This window comes from Sphaerodactylus townsendi, linkage group LG04 (assembly GCF_021028975.2).
Source record: "Sphaerodactylus townsendi isolate TG3544 linkage group LG04, MPM_Stown_v2.3, whole genome shotgun sequence".
Taxonomy (NCBI): Eukaryota; Metazoa; Chordata; class Lepidosauria; order Squamata; family Sphaerodactylidae; genus Sphaerodactylus; species Sphaerodactylus townsendi.
In genome coordinates, this window is record NC_059428.1 from 157,388,231 (window position 1) to 157,407,928 (window position 19,698).

Consider the following 19,698-nt stretch of genomic DNA (forward strand, 5'->3'; position numbering starts at 1 on the left):
ATTAGCAAACGGTGGCAAAGAGAAAATAGAGTATACCGTGGAGTTGGAAGAATATTGTCCCTTTTTTCTCACCAGAAGCATATGTACTATAAAGAGGGGGTTCTTATTGAACTTAAAAAGAAAACCGAATGCATTTAGAGCTCTGGACTCCGTAATTCTTTCTAACATTGATCAGCAAGGCTTGTAATGTACTTGGGTAGGGATGAACTACATCCAGTGATTCAAATCAAATCAAATTCAAAACCTTTATTGGCATAAAAGGGAGGCTCCAGTAAAATACAGTATTAATAAAATAAGCTCAACCAGGGCCCAGATTTAACAGGTAAGATAATGAATATGTATCTATTATGCCCATATCCTGAGCTGTCTAGTGATGTAGCCAGGGAATACTCTCTGGAGTAGTCTTTGGATCTTCCGTCACTTAATCTGTTGGTTTGGTCTTTCTAGTTGCTTACATTGCCTCCTCCTTCGTGTCATAGATAGTTTAGGAAGGCCAGCTAAGAAAGAACATGTGGAGCTGGTTAATTTGTCTGGCGGACTGGAACAGTTTGTTATGCAGTCAATATATTTTTTAAAAAAATATTGTGCTTGCTTTCAAGCATTTTTCGAAAGTGAATTGCAAATCAAAATATCTCTGGTCATTTTGCTTTTGGCTCTCAAAATAGGACTGAGGCATGAATAAACCAACTTAGACTCCTTTAACTCTTCCCAGGTCACGTTCTGATGGGGCTAGAAAGGAGCATGAGTGAGTGGGATCAGTGAAGTTGCTGTTCGTCTTCCTTCTCCGGTTTTATTTCAAAGTATGTCGTCAAGCCCCAATAGCCTTATGCCTTTTTTTTTGTGTTGTTTTGAGCTGCTTACCTCTAAGTTGAGGATCAGGGTGAATATTGCCAGCTACATCTTGTTTCTGTGTTCAATTTATGGGCAGCTGGCCAGTTTGTTTTGTTGGCTGTATGTGTGTACATTCCATCAAGTTGCAACTGACTTATGGCAACCGCAGCAAGGGGCTGTCAAAGCAAGTGAGAAGCAGAGGTATCTGGCCACTGCCTTCCCCAGCGCAGCCCGCCTTGGTGGTCCCCCATCCTAGTACTGACTCCTTTGAGCTTCTGAGATATTAGTTTGTGCTTGTTGGGGCAGTAGACATTTAGAGGTGGTTTGCCCTTGCCTGCCTGGACTTCCTTGACAGGCTGACCCTGCTTATCTTCCAAGATCTGACAAGATTGTGTAGCCTGGTCTATCCAGATCTGGGCAGCAGACATTAGAGATGCTTTGCCATTGCCTGCCTCCATGCAGCAACCCCAAACTTCCTTATGGGTCTCCCGTTCAAGAGCTAAACAGGGCTGACCCTGCTAAGCTTCAGAGATCTGATAAGATTGTGCTGGCCTGGGCTATCTGGATTATGTCCAGAGACGTTCAAGACTAGTTTGCTGTTGCCTGCCTTTGCATAGGCACCATGGACTTCCTTCATGGTCTTCCATCCAAGGACCAACTCAGCATGACTTCGTTGGACTTCCATGGACTTCCTTCATGGTCTCCCATCCAAGGACCAGCCAGGCTTGGATTCCTTGGACTTCCTTTGTGGACTTCCTTTGTGGACTTCCTTCCTGGTCTCCCATCCAAGGATCAACGAGGGCTGACCCCACTTAGCTTCCAAGATCTGACAAGATGGGGCCAGCCTAGGCCATCCAGGTCAGAGCCTGTAAGGTGCTACTAGACCAGTGGTGGTGAACCTATGACACTCCAGATGTTCATGGACTACAATTCCCACCAGCCAATTGGCCATGCTGGCAGGGGCTGAGGGGAATTGTAGTCCATGAACATCTGGAGTTAAATAGGTTCACCACCATGGTACTAGACTCAAACTGTATATTGAAGGGTACATGTATATTCTAGGGACTTGCATGATGGCAGTTTAGCAAACTGTTATTTTCAAAGGCAGGTGGCATTTTAAAGCCCCGAATATTCAAAGCCTCCATGGGAAATTTTTCTGTGATTTCGCTAGAACACGTGACCAGATTTATGTAGTTCTTGAAATAACTGTATTATTATATTTTTTACCTGTGTCAGAAGACTAATGGATTAAAAAAAAATCACCTTTTACAATTCAATGGATAAAACTAATAATCAAAATGAATTAGGTCTAATTCTCAAAACATCTCCGGAGCCGTGTGTGGGTGGACTTGGCACACACGTTCATTCACAGTGTTATATTTAAATGTCCATATGGAGCTGATTACTTCCTTTCTGGCTTTCTGTAGTAATTATTTTTTTTTCTTCCTTACCAAAAAAGAAGAAGAAGAGGAAGAAGCTTTTATAGTGTTTAAAGTTCAATTTCAGAAAAGAAATACTTGAGTTTATGGGGTACAGTCGCAAGCGGTTGGCTTACATGGTGGAGAAATGAGTCGATGGGAGTGTAGGAAAAGTCCCCCCACGGTTTGCTTGGCTCTCATTCCTTGTGAATAGATCTCAGGACCTCTGCACATCTGGGATGAATACACGATCCAGCTGCAAGGGAATTTTCATGTGTGCTTGGTTCAGTGGTGGTCAAGTCAGAGTCATTGCGGAAAAATTCACCGAAGGGGCAGGGTGGGAAAAAAGTGACGTAGCTCGAAAATATTCAAGGGAGAGCAACAGGAAGTCGGTGCCTCCGTTCCAGGCCTGTGAATTCCACACTGAAGTTAGCTAAAGCTTGCCATCTTGTTTGGGAAAGCTTTCTTTGTGAATTATATATATACAATTTAAAGTTTCAGCGGATAAATATATATATATGTAATTTGAAGTTTCAGCGGATGAACCCATCGTCTTATACTGTTTCTTAATCTGAACTCTGTCCAATCCATTGTTTCTCTTGCTAGGGAAGAAATAGAAAGGTAGCCAGATTTGTTTTTCTTTGAAGTTGTCTGGCGGAAGGGTCGCCAGTTCTGAGTCAGGAAAGTTGAGGAGATTTTGGCAGTGGAGCCCGAAAGGATGGGATTGGGGGAAGGGAGGAACTTTGGTGGGGTATAATGCTATAAGAGTTCCCCTTTCCGTTTTCTCCGGGGAAACAGATCTCTTACAGCAGTGGTGTAGGAGGTTAAGAGCTTGTGTACCTAATCTGGAGGAACTGGGTTTGATTCCCAGCTCTGCCGCCTGAGCTGTGGAGGCTTATCTGGGGAATTCAGATTAGCCTGTACACTCCCATGCACGCCAGCTGGGTGACCTTGGGCTAGTCACAGCTTCTCGGAACTCTCTCAGCCCCACCTACCTCACAGGGTGTTTGTTGTGAGGGGGGAAGGGCAAGGAGATTGTAAGCCCCTTTGAGTCTCCTACAGGAGAGAAAGGGGGGATATAAATCCAAACTCTTCTTCTTCTTCAATCACCTGGAGATCAGGTGTGATAGCAAAGGGACCTCCAGCCAATGACCTGGAGGCTGGCAACGTTATCTGGTAATAGATGTGTGACACCTAGATTCAACCTTAGAGACTAACAAGGTTTAGGGGATATAGGTTTTCAAGAGTCAGCGCTCCCTTTGTTTGACTTCTCAAAAGCTTGTATCCTGGAAATCTTGTTGGCCCCTAAGGTACAACTAGAGTCGAAACCAGCTGATATACTGCAGACCGACTTGGCTGCCTTCTGAAACTATCCTCTTCTGATGTGTCTGGAACCTGTACACATCCGATGTTTTATCTATGAGCCTTCAGGTTCTCCTGCGTTACCAAAAGCACCCGTGTCTCTGGATGCTAAAACCTAATTACTCAATGTGTTCATAGTGATTTTCAAGCTCTGTCTTAAGCATTTACACCCAGCGATTCCTCTTTCAGAAGCCACTTGACAGATGGCTGGGCCATTATCTCCTGTGACTCTCATCTGCAGTGTAGTTAAAGCACCAACCTTCTCTTTGGTCCCTTTCACACATGCAGAATAATGCACATTCAATCCACTTTCACAATTGTTTGCAAGTGGATTTTGCTGTTCCACACAGTAAAATCCAGCTTCAAAGTGGATTGAAAGTGGATTGAAAGTGCATTATTCTGTATGTGCGGAAGAGGCCAATGGTGACTGCATACTCCGTCTCAGATGAAGGTGTCAGTATGGTCGGTTGAGGTGCAGCAGATGAGAATATTGTATGCTTCTGCATTAGAATACAGTCCCAAACGAACATCAGAATTGTCATTCATTTGTCAAAAGCATTATTTTGTGGATTGTTGAACATGTTGCTTTGGTACAAGAGAATTCATAGTTCACTGAACGACTGTCACCAATTCTTGCCTTTTGCAGACTAGGATCCAAGCAGAGCATTCTGTAACTAAGAAGGTCTGTTATGTTGAATTCTGCGGCAGAGGAATATACAACCCTACTAACACCTTTTTCTGAGACAGAGTACAGCAGCTGCTTTGGTCTATATTAGTGAAAGAGTTTGTGCATGTGCTAAAATTGCAAGGGTGCTACTGTTGGTTTGAGAGTCTTCAGGCTGGGGCATCATAAATTTACTTTAGATGACTCTTCTATACAAAACAACGGCCCTTTTACATCTGCTTTCGAAGTCCCAGTGTCTAATGATATTGTTCTATTGATGTAATGTTGTGTTTCTGGGAAGCGGTGCTGACTCAGCAATTAATACTCCCACCCTCCTAAACTGTAATTAGAAGCTGTTATATTTCTAGGATGGCCTCATAACATTAATCATTGCGTACCAGCTGCTTTTTGCTACCAAGTTAATTCTGCAGTCTATGGCTGCCTTGGACAGATGCATTGTAGGAATTTTCTTCTACGAGCTTGTTTTCTGCTGCTCCAGAGACTAGGACCAGGAGTCATGGGTTCAGGGTGGAGGAAAAGAGATCCCACTTAAACATCAGGAAAAACTTCCTGACAGTCAGGGCTGTTCAACAGTGGGATGCACTACCTTGGAGTGTGGTAGAGTCTCCTTCTTTGGAGGTTTTTAAACAGAGGCTGGGTGGCCATCTGCCAGGAGTGCTTTGATTGTGTGTTCCTGCATGGCAGGGGGTTGGACTTGACGGCCCTTTGGGGTCTCTTCCAACTCTTTCTATGATTCTCTTTTGTCTTTTTGGTGTAGGGCCCCTTCCGCACACGCAAAATAATGCTTTTTCAAGCCACTTTCACAACTGTTTGCAAGTGGATTTTGCCATTCCGCACAGCTTCAAAGAGCACTGAAAGCAGTTTGAAAGTGCATTATTCTGCTTGTGCGGAATGAGCCTATGTTACAGGTATAAAATTTTCCAGCAACGTTGCAGCTTGAACGAAAAACTCTTGAGTGATATCTCTAAATTGGCAGCAAATCAGATACTTGTCAATAGAAGAGCTTAGCAAGGAAAGTCGCCAGTACTTTAGAAGTATCTCAGTCATTTTTTAAAAGCGGCTTGGGGCTGTTTGCTACCCAACTACTCAACAGGATCTAGTCAGTAAGACTGTGTGCAGAAGAATCGTGGGTGGATTAAATAGTTCTCTCTCTTAAATCTATGAACAGTAATGGGTGACACTGAAGAAAGTACACAAGAATGAACCATCATTAGCACCTAGAGACAAGGCCTTTTCAGTGGTAGCACCTTCTTTTGCAATGTCTGCTCCCCTGAGGTTCACCTGGCTGTCCACCATACTGTCTTTTAGGTGCCAGACTTTTACCTGGGCTTTTAACCGAGGGGTTCCATTTTTTATCCACCTTAGGTTGGATCCTCACTTGTCGACTGTTTTATCAACAACATTTTAGACAGCTCTGTGCTGAGCAGTTTATTTTTGGGCCTGTTTTTATTGGTAATATTTTAATTGGGGGGTTGTTTGTCCTTGAGTTTTAACATTGTTTTTGCTGTTTTAACTGTAAGTGGCCTTGAGTGAATTTTTCGATGCAGAGTACAAATGTTCTAATTTAAAAAAATCAGTGGCCACGATCAATAAAGCTTGGAGTTGCTTTCAGGCAACCTGAAAGGCCTCCTTTGTGGGCTGAGAGGTTCTACTGCTGACTTCCACATTCATTATTGAGCCAGCTTTAGAAGATACTTTTAGAAGGGCAGGAAGGGTGTCTCACTTACCCTCAAGGGAGTCTTCCTTGAACATGAGCCAGTCCAGGTGTGCTTAGCAGTTAGTGCCTGTAGGAATTTGTGTGTGAATTAATGTGTGTAAGGATTGCAGCCTTATAACCAGCTTTCCACTATCTTGTGTGGTCATACCCTGTTTCTCCGAAAATAAGACATCCCCTGAGAATAAGACATAGTAAAGGTTTTGCTGAAGTGCTAAGTATAAAGCATCCCCTGAAAGTAAGATGCAGCAAAGTTTTTGTTTGGAAGCATGCCCGTCGAACAGAACACCAGAGCATGCAGCTGTGGAGCGGAAAAATAAGACATCCCCTGCAAATCAGACATAGCACATCTTTGGGAGCAAAAATTAATATAAGACACTGTCTTATTTTCGGAGAAACATGGTAATATCTTTTATTTCAGATGAATTTGCTTTTGAGAAGTGTTTAATTTGAAGAATGGTGTCTACGAAAAGGTTGCTGCTGCTGTGTAGGAGTTTTTAAAAAAGCAGCCTCACTCGAATCTACTGTCCTCTTTAAAGAGAAGTACCCTGCTATTTATGGGTGACGCAAGGTTACTAAATACTGATCGTGTTTCCTTCACTAATGCCAGATTAAGCATTAACATTTCTTTTTAATTAGGAAAACTGAATTTCCATTTGTAAAAGCGGAGCGCGTTCCAGTTTTCCATGTGACTCAAAACCATTGTGCAAGTTCTGAGCTGCAGAGATTGAAGCATCTGGGAAAAGGAGCATACAGAAGAGAAACAAGATGTTATGGAAAATGGTGGGGGTCCTGTGGGAACCAGACTAAAGAAAGTTTACTGAGAGGAAAGGAAAGGAAAGTGTGCCTGTAACCATGCACTGTTCTCTTATTTTTACTGGGCTGGCGGTTGGGGGAATCACAGTATTCGACAACTTGGTCCCACCTATGTCCAATAATACTTGGAGGCTGGCCAAATTTATTCCAGCATAAGCTTCTGCGAGTCAGAGCTGATATCATCAGATGCATGAAATGCATATTTAGAACGCTGGTGATGTTATATTAAAGGCCTGCAAACCGCAGAAAGGTCTGTATGTGGGGAAGAGGCTAGAAAGAGCCCAGTGCAAAACGAAATCCAATCAAAAGAGTAATGAATCCATTCGGAGTGGGCGAGGACGCTCCCGACTGTTGAGCGACAGGCAAGGCAGATAACATAATTCTTTTAATTTTGTGGAACGCTCCAGGACAGAGCATGAAGAGTCAATCCAATTCAAAAGTGCCAGGAGCTCTAGCTAACCATTGGATGCACCCTTCCCCAGGCTTGTCCCCAAACCTCAGGATAGCTGCTCAGGCGAAATGCATCACAGGATGGGGCCACTGCAGCAATGAGGAGATTCACATCAAAATGGTTCCTTTCTCCACCTTCCACTCATGGCTTGCTTCCACAGAGGAAAGAGTTGGAGTTGTTTTTACTCCGTTTCTCCTCCCTGTCGTGTGCCCTGCCCTGGGACCCGTTTTGCTTGTTCCTCAGAGAGCAGTTTTATGACAAGCCCGCTTGGGACACTGGTTTTCAGCAGAGCAGCCATGATGGTCTACAGCGAGGGTTGCCAACTTCCAGGCTGTGGCTGGAGATTACAGCTGATCTCCAGGTGACAGAGTTCAGTTCAGCTGGATAAAATGGCTGTCTTGGAGGATGGGTTGCATGGTATTACACCCTACTGAAGACCCTCCCCTCCCCAAACGGTGACTTCCCCAGGCTCCCCTCCCCAAATCTCCCAGTGTCTCCTAACCCAAAGCTGGCACCCCTATCTACAGCAGAAGAGTTAGATTCGAGTCCAGTAGCACCTTACACACCAACAAGAATTTTGGGGCATAAGCCGTCGAGAGCCAGAGTTCCCTTTGTCAGATATCAGCTGGGAAACTGCAGAAGATCTTCTCCACCAGCTCCTTCTATGAATTCTTCTTTGGGAATCCAGCCCAACGTCTCAAACAAATCCTTTCAGCTCCACCAGTTACACAACTTACTATCACGCAATTTAGTATTTGTAATCCCTGGAAATGGGTTTGCTGTGTAAAACAAACGTTTGTTTTTATTGTCAGCTCAGCAGTTGTATCTCTAGGTTTTGTTGTACTCTGGGTGAAGGGAAGAAATTGACCTGTTTTGGATAGTCACTAAAGAGACGGAAAGTTTACTATTTCCTGTGGTTGTTGGTGTCTTCATTTGTAGTTTGTCATTCTTACTGCTGTTTAAGGTGGATCGCAAGTATAACAAAAGTTTCCCAGTGAATCAGGAAGAGGATTACAAGGTATGACAACATTTGGATCTGACAGGTATGATAATATAATGCAGTTGGGCTGGGATTGTAGAATGGGGAAGAAGAAGAAACAATAACAATGCAAGCAAACATCTGTCAGAGGCAACAAGACGATCAGGGTAGGAAATCTTTATCCCCAAATAAGTCACTTCTGGAGCTGATCTGTCACACCACACCAGCCCCCCCCCCCCCCCCGAACAAATCTGCAGATGCAGGTGAAACGTCAGGAGAGAATGCTGCTAGAACACGGCCATACAGCCAGGAAACCACACAGCACCCCAGTGATTCCGACCGTGAAAGCCTTCGACAAATCTTTTTTACATTATGTGAAATGTTAGTAGTGCAGGGACCTTGGTAGAAGACCATCCCATAATATAGGAGCCACCACAAAGAATGCACATGCCCAGACAGTTGCTGATTTGCTTTGCTCAGCAGGGCATCGCTTGCATTTGGTCCCAGTGCCTTGAAAGGCTTCTAGAACCTTGAATCGAATCGAAGGCTTCCAGAACCTTGAATCGAACCCGGTGCCTGATGGGAAACCAATGGATTATCTGCAGAAGGGGAGAAATACGCAGATTCCTCTTCCATCCAATAGCCAGGCTGTGGTGTTTTGTACCAATTAGAATGTCCAAGTTTAAGGTCAGACCTGTGTCTTCATTACAATAGTGATACACCCACTTTGGCATAGATGCATAATGCCCTTAATAAAAGCAGGCATCATAAATTCATACTGGAAATCTGAAGAACTCCATGTATTAAACATTTTTGAGTGATTGCTTTTCCCATCACTGCGACGTCTGCACTTATGTCAGTGAGTCAGCGCCTTCTTTGAAAAGGGAAAGGGAGGGGGCAAACCTTTCCCCAGATAGAACCTTAGTCACATCGTTAGCAGAGCAAAATTATTATTTCTTTATTTTGATGTAGCATGTTTTGGTGATCTGATTCTACAAGAATAGCCGGAGGGCGTTTAAAAATCAAGAATGTGTTTTGCCTCGATTCTGTAGTCTCTTTGAGGAACAACATTAACAACTTCCCCCCATTTATATTTCATGAGAGAGAAGCAGAGAAGTATTGCTGTTGTGTTACTTTCAAAATGAAAGGGGGGGGGGATTGGGTGAGGGAAATACCTAGTGAATAAATTGTTGCTATGGGAGTTGCCCAACCAGCCCTCATAGAATCTGGATTACTTTAGATGCATCTAGTAGTAAAACATTGTCGTGGAGCAGCCTGAGCCATCTTGTAATGCCGTGTGCTGGTCTTGTTCTGTGCCTGGCATAAGAGGCGGAGGGAGCAGATATTCTATTGGGGAGAAGAAGCTGGGTTGATCAGATACCTTTTCTTCCTGTGATAAACCATCGAACCATAATGGAATGGGTTCGACTTAAAGAAAGCGGACGCCTTTCTAATACAAAGCATCAGAAGTCTTGAAGTCGATATATCTGTTTACAGAAGCAGCGGGATTAATGTTGGTCTGCTATAAAAGGGCTAGAGTTGAGTCCAGTAGCACCTTAGAGACCATCAAGATTTGGGGGTTATAAACTTTGACTGTCGAAGGCCGCACAGCCCAGGAAACCCAAAACAGCCCTAAATTCTGACCATTATGGCTACCCTCTGAATTGACTTTAATTTTAAAAGGTTATATGTTTTGCTTGAAGTAGCCTTATTTATGTATCGTCAAAAGCTTTCACGTGCCAAATCAACTGACCGTTGTGGGTTTTCCTGGTTGCATGGCCGTGGCCTGATGTATTTAGTTCCTAATGTTCCACCCACATCTGTGGCTGGCATCTCCATAGCCACACAGCTGGGAAAACCCACAACCTTTTTATGTTCACAGTTTTAATGGGAAAATACAGTCCACTTTGCTCCCTCGGTACCTGCCAAAGGCACGTGATATGGGAAGCGTGGACAAGAATAGACAATGCACATTACCTTAATGTAACTTCTTATTTTTCTTTTCTTCTGCCGGTGAGGTACTTAAGACGATGTAACAACAATCTTGCTGTGCTTTTATCTGTGTGTTAGAGAGCGAAACAAATATTTGCTAAGTAACACAAACCTTGTGGTCCGAGAGAGCCACTCTACCCCTTAATGGTCTTTTCCTCGTTCCTTTCTTTCTTTTCCACTCCTTTGGAAATCTTTTTTTAAAAAAATCCCTTTGTAAGTGGAAGAATTACTTACATTTTTGGTTAGCTGCAGGTCTGTGTCTTACCTAGAGGGGTGTTAGATAGCTTTGTCAGGGAACAAATGACCTGGGCATAATCCTGGACAGACGTTTGAAGAGACAGCAGTAAGTAGAGTTTAACTGCTTTGACGAGGAAGACTTGAGGGTGGGGTGGGACGGGACACGGTTTTAACATACAGCTTTCTCACAGCATCTTCATGTGCACAATTCAGTGCTTTGATTGTAAACAGGAAATATGGCAATTTGGCCAAAGTAGGTACCTGCAAAATGCAATTTGCTTTCTTTTGTGTGGTTCTTCTCCTGCCTTCTCTTTTCAGTTGATATTCAACATTCATTACACATAATATTTTAGGCACCTGGAGCTTCATACTTGCGTGGGGAAAGCAATCCTGCCACATGTCAGGTAATTCTAGTAATTTGAAAAAGGTCACCACAAAAGACTTTAATTAGCAACCTTTCTTATGTATTCTTTCGGTTTTAGACAATCCCTGTAGTCCAGTTAAAGTATTATCTTGTCCAGTGAATTCTCAAGAGAAATATCTTACCTCTGATTTGTTTCTAAAGTAAAAAATGCCTCAGTTTTTACTGCAATAGCAGTCATCTTTAAAACCTACCACCTGATTTTTTTCTGCCACTCCTTAACCACAACATAACATGACAGTGTATTCTCCTTCAAATGGATTTTGGAGTACGTTCTGTGAGACTCTGTGTTTAAACTACATGATCATACATCTCGTTTATTCCCTCCTGCTGTGTTTTAACACATTGAGGCCATTTATTGCTGTTTTAAATATTGCCCTTCACTAAATTCAACAGCCCCAGCTTTCTCCTCTTTCCTTGCCCCACTTCATTGGAGATTGATAGCCATTGTATCCCAGAGGGATCCCAGCCGCCAAGGCAGTGTGGCACCTGGGAATTTCATTGTGGTATTTTCAGAAGTCATTTACTGTTAAGTGCCTTGGTGATTCCCAGTCAACGTCTATGCTTATTTAGGTGAGGGAAAGAGGTTAGCTTTTTGTTGTGATGACAACCAGAGGGACCGCATTTTAACTCATACAGTCACAACGCTTTTGTTATTGCTTCAGAAAAAGTGATGAGAAACTGCGAAGAATTCAGGATTAGGTTTTATGGCACCGATAATTAGAAAGTATGGCCATTAAAATATGAGGCCTGAAGGCTGAAAAGTGAGTCGGAAAAGGAAATTTGTCAAGGCCTGTTGTACTGTGCTAAGTTATCAGAGTCTCAGAAAAATATGTGTAAATAGCTGTCAACTTGCGGCTATTTATTTATGGCAACCCTATAGGTTTTTCAAGGCAAGAGGTGGTTTACCATTGCTGCCTTCTGTGTAGCTATCTTAGACTTTCTTGGCAGTCTCCAATCCAAATACTAATCAGGGCTGACCCTACTTAGCTTCTGAGATATGACAAGATTAGGGTGGCCGTCTGCAACCTGTGGCTCTCCAGATGTTCATGGACTACAATTCCCATCAGCCTCTGCCAGCATGGCTGATTGGCCATGCTGGCAGGGACTGATGGGAATTGTAGTCCATGAACATCTGGAGAGCCACAGGTTGCAGACCCCAAGACTATGTCAGGGCCAAAGAATTATATTTAGGTTGCACTCAGACCTTGAGCAGATGGAGCTTCTGTTCTCTGGAAGTCTCTTTCTGAAAATGGAAGATAACCTTTAGATCCCAGCATTTGTATGATTATAATTATTAGCATTTGTATAGCATCATTCAGAATTCAGACTGCATCTCCATGAAATAGATTATTTGTCTTTACAACACCCTCCAAGGCAACCTGAGACTTACGTCCCTGTTCTGCAGACTGGCGAACTAATTCACTAAAGCCGTAAGGTTCAGACTCACAGCCCCTCTCTCTGTAAGGCCCAGCCTCTGAAATCATCCCAGACAGACAGATCACAGCAGACTTCCAGAAGATGCCCAGATTTTCAAATTTCCCCAAGCAAAGAGTTTGGATTGTGGCGTGGTCATTAAGAGTGCCTCCACGTGCTCTCATGATCCAGAAGTGGTATTTGGAACTCCATTCAGATTTTAAACGATGGTATTAAAGAGTCCACATTTTTTTTAATGAATGGCAAAATATGAGAATTGCCAGTATCATCTGTGAATGGGTACAGGATAAATTTTCCTATAGTAGCCAATGGGGAGCGGGGCCAAATCCCTGTTCTATATAAGCTGGAAGCTTTTAAAGACTGGCCAAGGACAGGGCTGTATGCTTTGATGGCACAGTAAGAGTAATAGCTTGGCAACTGTGCAGATTGTAGAAGTGGCGGCAGGAATTGTAGAAGTGGTGACAGGCTAGCTTTCAAAGGGGCTTGGACAGATTGGCTACCAATCTCGATCCTCCTTGATCTGAGATCGCAAATGCCTTAGCAGACCAGGTGCTCGGGAGCAGCAGCAGCAGCAGAAGGCCATTGCTTTCACATCCTGCCTGTGAGCTCCCAAAGGCATCTGGTGGGCCACTGCGAGTAGCAGAATGCTGGACTAGATGGACTCTGATCTGATCCAGCAGGCTCTTTCTTATGTTCTTATGATTTTTTTTGCAATGTTAGCTCCAGATGTCATCCTCTGAATCTCACCCACTGAGTGGTGCATCTGTCAGGGACTGTGAGATGCATGCTATTTTGCAGCCCTTATAACTGCCCAAATTTCATTTAAGGAAAAAGGCAGAATTAGGAGAGCTGGCTGGGAACTTAAAAAACCCCAAAGAGTATTCAAGCAATTTTGCATTTAGCCAGCTTGTTGAGGTCGGTCCTCCTTTGAACGAAAATAGCCTTCCATGTGGCCAGTTCTGTTTTCAACACTAAGGGTTTTATGATTGCCTAACAGTTTTTGCATTTTCTTGTCTGGCATAGGACTGAAACAAATCCCTTCCGTTTATCCTAGCAAATGACCTTTTATGTGAAGGTTCCTCGTTCCTGGCACAAAAAGAGATGGAAACTTTGCTCGTATATAACCATATCGCAATGACATCAAGGTATCTGCTCCAGCTGCTGACTCATTTTTGTTGCCAAGGGCAGGAAGGTCTTTCTTATTTTCTCTCTTTAAAACAACATCCGTAACCTTTTGCCATCCGTGTATTTCCCGCTTAGAAACAGTGGACTGTAAAGACGCCGAAAGGCCTTCAGACAGCTGGAAAATGATTAAACTGTTCTTCCAAAAAAAGTAAAATAAAAAAACCACCCTGCTTAATTGTCAAGGGTATTGCTTCTGTGTGGAAATCCATGTTTGCGCACATTTCAGTCATTGTTTAAAGCTGGAGCTATAATGCAGCTTTAGAAAGTCTTTTCTCAGAGCCTGTCTTCAGAAGCATGTCACAGGGTTTTTTTGGGGGGGTGGGGGGATTATTTGGGCATTTAGCAATGATTTATGCCAGTAAAAGCAGACATTGGAGCCGCTGAGGAGGGTGAGACCCTGTAACCGCCTGGGAACCTTCATGAAGAATTATGTCCTTTCTCTGTCTACAAGTGCAGTTAAAACTTAAATGTCCTTGTGTCTCCACTTTTGTTAAGCAGCTGTTTTTGAGTCTGGTAACACCTTGGAGACAACAAGATTTTTTTGTAGCATCAACTTTGGAAAATCGAAGCTTATAGCCCCAAAATCTCTAAGGTGCTACCGGTCTAGAATCTAGCTATTCTATTGCAGACAAACATGGTTGCCCTCTGAAACACACTTCTACTGAAGGAAACATCTTATAAAAGTTGACATCGGACTCTCGCTTTTCTGTCTTTTTTGTTCTTCCCAGTATTTGCAATTAGGTAAATAATCCAACAAAGAAAATGTGCTTCCCTGTAGTGTGTTTAAGATTACCGCTGCAGTCTGCCAAGGAACTTAGCGACTGAGTACCTAAACTACATGTAAAGTTGTCTGATGTCTGGCTTTTGTGGGTGTTTTTTTTTTTTTAGGGATTGTGTCTCTTGAGAAGAGATTTGGAGGCGACTGTTTTGATTGTGGCAAACATTACCCAAGATCAATTAAGCCCACACACTTAGTACTTCTATCCCAGCCAAACCATGTTCTTCTGTCCTTCCCCAAGCATAGAACCAGAGTTTAGTCTGGCAGCCTGGAGCTTGTGTGTATGAAATCTGTGTGTACGAAAGTCATGCAAGACCTCATTTGCATCGAGGAGGAGGAAACTGAGTGAGATCAGCGGGAAAAGCTGATAGGATCCAACCCAGAAAGCATTTTGAATACCGTATATACTTGAAAGAGCAAGTCTAATATAAGTTGAGGGCTTTTTTCAGCATTAAAAATGTGCTGGAAAAGTCGACTTATACACGAGTATATACGGTGCTTCAAGCCAGAACATACTAGGTCTTCGGAGAAGCTTTTCCTTTAGAAAAAAAAATAGATAAGGTGGGGAGATTAAGCAGGAAAGGAAAACAGAGAAACATTCAATTTTTAGAAGCTTATTTTTGTTCCATGTTCCACTCCGGTTTGTTAAATGTGTGTATTTTTTTAAAAAGATAAGTGAAAACACTTGCTGTTCGTGACAACTGCGTTTGTCACTCTTTTCACTTGGCGCAGAACGACTTAATCTTGCTAAATTATTTCAGCCTTCCCTTGCGCTTGAAGCACGGACTCTTAGCTGTCTCCCCTCTCAAAGCAAGCAAAGAGTTTCCAAATTACTCACTGTGGCGCGTGCTTAATTGAGGAAAAGCATCCCTACGGTTGTTTGCTGTGTGTTGACAATATTTAGTTTTGGGTGGAAAAATGAGACACGGAACAAGCCTGAAGGTGTTTACTTTAGACTGGAGAAAAGTTCCCCAACCCAAATGACTAGAACTTCTGTGACCACACAAGATGCAAGTAAACCAGTCGACATGCTGGGGTCTTGCACTTGAATCTTCAGCGGCCTTTACTGAGCGCTCCAGGCCATGTGTGGGGAACATAACCATAAATGCCACCCTGATATTTTTAGGAGTGGGTGGTATGAAAGCATGGTTGGCAGGTAAAAGTAAAGCTTTGGATGCACTTTGCCTTTGAGGGGGCTGTTGTTTTTAAATGCATTACCGGGATATTTTAATTCTTGGGGAGACCTTCCTGCGTATTTGACGAAAGGTAATTTCTTTTGTGAATTCAGGTTGCAGGGAAATTGTGGGTTCTCTGTAATGTGAACCCCTTCTCTTTATGTACAGGTTGGGTAGGACAAGAATCAGGAAGAAATTTTTGTGGGTTTTTTAAAAAAGGGTTTAAATTTACTGCGACATGATGGGGCTCGATTGAGCCATGTGCGCAGCATCACCAGACAGTTCTTTGAACCAACTAGGACAGAGGTGTCCAACTCTGGCCCTCCAGATGTTTACAGACTACGATTCCCATCAGCCTTTGCCAGCATGGCCAATTGGTCCTGCTGGCAGGGGCTGATGGCAATTGTAGTCTGTGAAAATCTGGAGGGCCAGAGTTGGACACCCTTGTGATGGGGGCTCCTTGTTCCCTTCTGTAGCCTGCCTGCCATTCATCATAAGCAGGAGTTCAGCCGAGTGTGAGAACACCTAAAGCCATCTTCTGCTCCGTATCGCTCACCTGAAAGGCAGAGCCTTTGGCAGAAGAAGGGCTTTTCCCAACACCTGCTTACATCAAGTCCTGAGGGTATACATATTTGTACGTCTTCGGTTTTCCCATGAGAACATCACGTCAAGGTCCTTCTCAACAGTTCGTCGTCTTTCATCAGCTCTTCATTCTTCGTCGCTCTCTGACCCGGTTGCCTCTGCTTGTCTCCTTGTGGATCTTTGCTTGATGTTGTGGGTCTTTTGGGCTGTGTTGTCTGTGGTTGCATGCATCTACGGCTGGCATCTTTAGAGACATGTCACGGTAAGATGTATCAGGAGCAAAAGGCTGGGTACAAAAACTACCAGATCACAGTCACACAGTCTTGAAACTCACATCAGCCAGTTGATTCTGGCCATGAAATCTCTTTGCTTGTCTTTCGGGGTAAACTCAAACAGAGATTGTGCTTCTCAATCAATGGGCTTAAAACAGTGTGAGTGTTTAGGATTGCATGAATGGTTTCGTTTCTACGAAACTTGACCACTAAGTGGCTTCAGGCCTCTACATTAAAACGAGGGATGGTTACCTGCACACCTGTATTGGGAGCCCAGTAACACCTTAGACACCAACAAGATTTCTGTCATATGAACTTAAGAACATAAGAACGTAAGAAAGAGCCTGCTGGATCAAACCAGAGTCCACCTAGCCCAGCACTCTGCTACTCACAGTGGCCCACCAGGTGCCTTTAGGAGCTCACAGGCAGGATATGAAAGCAAAGGCCTTCTGCTGCTGCTGCTGCTGCTCCTGAGCACCTGGTCTGCTAAGGCATTTGCAATCTCAGATCAAGGAGGATCAAGATTGGTTGCCATTTCAACTTTTGAATGGATCCTTTGTCTCACCAACTTATGGTGACCCCAGAGGGTTTTCAAGGCAAGAGTCTAACAGAGGTGGTTGCTTACCTCTGCATGGCAACTCTGGTATTTCTTGGTGGTCCCCCATCTAAGTGCTAACCAGGGCAAACCCTACTTAGCTGGCGTGGCTGAGTGCTACATTCACATTTTGTTTGTGTGCAATCGTAGTGCATTGAGTTGTGCTAACTGAGAAGGGATTAGAGTACATCCGAGGATAAAGTTGATTGACGGGAATTGACTAAAACAACGCTCTCTGGCATACAGGAAGATGAAATGAAAATCCAAATACCGACTGCAACAAAATACAATTTGGACCGACGAACACTATGAAGTAGAGTCGAAGATTTCAAGTGGTTTTTGGACTGTATGTTAAGCGGGAGGGGGAAAGTTGTGGTAGCAAGTTGTGGACCTCTCTTCAGAGACTTGTCATCTTCTGTTGTTGCCTTCCAACTGTGGGTGAAGGATTTTAATTTCATCAGGCCTTCCCTAAGTGTTCTTCTTCCCTATGTGTGAATTGCTGTGTTTATGTATCTATTGTACATGCATTTTTAACCTGGTTTTAATGATGTGTTTTTGTTTGGTTTCAATGGTTTTTAAAAGGTGTGTTTAATATGTGTAGTTTGAAGCTGTTAGCGATTTTAGTTTTCATAGTGAGAGGACTTCCCATAATCCTGATTCAGGTCACCTAAAAGAGAGAATTGCATATTGTCGGTTAATTCCGACTCTGTATGTCTGTTCTCCCTAAGGACAGTCACCAAGGCAATCCTTCCTTGCATGGTGCGAGCCGTGTAATCGTCAATCAGACCTTCATTGGTAGAACACAGAGTTCCAGAGTCTAAATCAATTATATTTAATTGTTTGGGTGTGTTCTGTTTTTTCTCCCCCCCAGTGCCCGATGACCTTTCCACAGAGGAGAGAGAAGAGCTGTTGAATATTCGTCGTAGAAAAAAGGAATTAATCGATGATATCGAGGTAATAACTTTTTTGATGATTGATCATTCACGGCGTTTGTTGCTGTGAAATCAGCACGATGGCAGATTGCTGTGTCTTGCATGAAGCCTGCAGCTGTACTGTGCAACCTGAAGATACTCATTACAGTAATTGCTTTTGGGATAAAGTGTGCCGAGTGAAATAGCTGTAGGATGGCCTGGTAGACGTGTTCCAGTAATGTCCAAAGGCTGAATGGAAAAAAGGAATGGATGTTCAACATTGGAGGAAATTAAAATCTTTTAGGAAAAGCTGCTTTAACATTGACTTACTTTCCTCTCTTCCTTTCGGCAGAGGCTGAAATTTGAAATATCAGAGGTTATGACGGAAATCAACAACTTGACAAGCGTAGAGGAGTGGTAAGTTGACTTGGCAGTGTATACATTTTACAGGAACGTGGAGTCCTGTTTAAAGTCCCCTATAGCAGAATGCACGTCAGGGTTGGTATATAGAGTCTGCAGAGCACGTCTTTATTTGAGCATAAGCTATATAGCCATATACAACTGCAGCTTTTAGCCTCTGCACTAACAGATGTTCCGCCTAGTCCAGGGGTAGGGAACCTGCGGCTCTCCAGATGTTCAGGAACTACAATTCCCATCAGCCTCTGTCAGCATGGCCAATTGGCCATGCTGGTAGGGGCTGATGGGAATTGTAGTTCCTGAACATCTGGAGAGCCGCAGGTTCCCTACCCCTGGCCTAGTCTGAAGACTTATAGACTGAAAAATGTCCTCTTAGGTCAGAGTCAGGAGCTAACTCATAAAGTCGCCCAATACACTTGGTTGACTATTAAGATCAGAAGTCACAATAAAGTTAAATAAGCCTCCTCAAATAGTGCTTTTTTTTACCCAGTGTTGTGGGATGACTTTTTTTTGGGATTTATACATTTTTATGGATTGATGTTTTTTAACTAAATTTAATCCAGTAATGTACTGACCTGTATAATGTATTTAAGTGTATAATGTAGTTGTCCATCTGTATTTTTTCCTGGTCAGTGACAGTATTATAATCAATTTGGGAGTCCCGTTTCTTGTAGTTTCTGAACACCTTGTGAGAAAATTAGTCTGACAATTGCAGACCGAACCCTGAACCTTGTAAGAGTCTCAGTTTCGGTAGCCTATGCATTGTCTGCAAACAATAAATTTGTTGCTTGAGTCACTGGTTAGTAAAGGCAAAGTGCTTCTGCCTGCCTGCAATAGCAAACTGGTAGTTCAGCAATTGAATGTTTGGGGTGATACACAGTGGCTGTTGATGTAGCACAACGTCACAGTCTGTGGCATCATGTGTTGTGTGCTAACCTGGGTTGTCCTGTCAGCGCAGCAGAAGGGGATGCTGGGACTGAATTAATTTGCACTGGGGCTGTCTAGAATGTCTCTTTCTAATTACAGCTTCTGTGAAAAGAGAATCATAGAGTCATAGAGTTGGAAGAGACCCCAAGGGCCATCAAGTCCTTGCCATGCAGGAACCATCAAAGCACTGGCTATCCAGCCTCTGTTTAAAAACCTCCAAAGAAGGAGATTCCACCACACTCTGGCCATTTCTGCACGGCCCAAATACGACGCCTTAGGGACGGCAAAAATGCTGTCCCAAAGGTGCCGTTCGCACAGATGGCGCTGCTGAAAAGCAGCAGCGCCGACCTGGCTTCCCTCCACCTCCCCCAGCGTGTTCCCGCCGGCGCGGTGCAAACCACCGGGAACATGCTGTTTTCCCTGTCCCCCCCCCCCCTCACCTCGCCGTCCTGCGTCGCTCTACCAGACTGCTGAGACCCTCCCTCGCTGTCCTCCGACCCCTGGAGGTCGGAG

At 43.6% G+C, this 19,698-nt stretch overlaps 1 protein-coding gene across 1 annotated transcript in view; it reads left to right on the forward strand.

The window, feature by feature from the left end:
- Positions 1-19,698, forward strand: part of CYTH3 (cytohesin 3) — a 60,977-nt gene that overhangs the window by 11,528 nt on the left and 29,751 nt on the right. The window contains exons 2-3 of the mRNA XM_048493637.1: positions 17,802-17,884; positions 18,194-18,258. Of these exons, the coding sequence (XP_048349594.1) occupies positions 17,802-17,884; positions 18,194-18,258 (148 nt within the window). The remainder of the gene's footprint in view (positions 1-17,801; positions 17,885-18,193; positions 18,259-19,698) is intronic.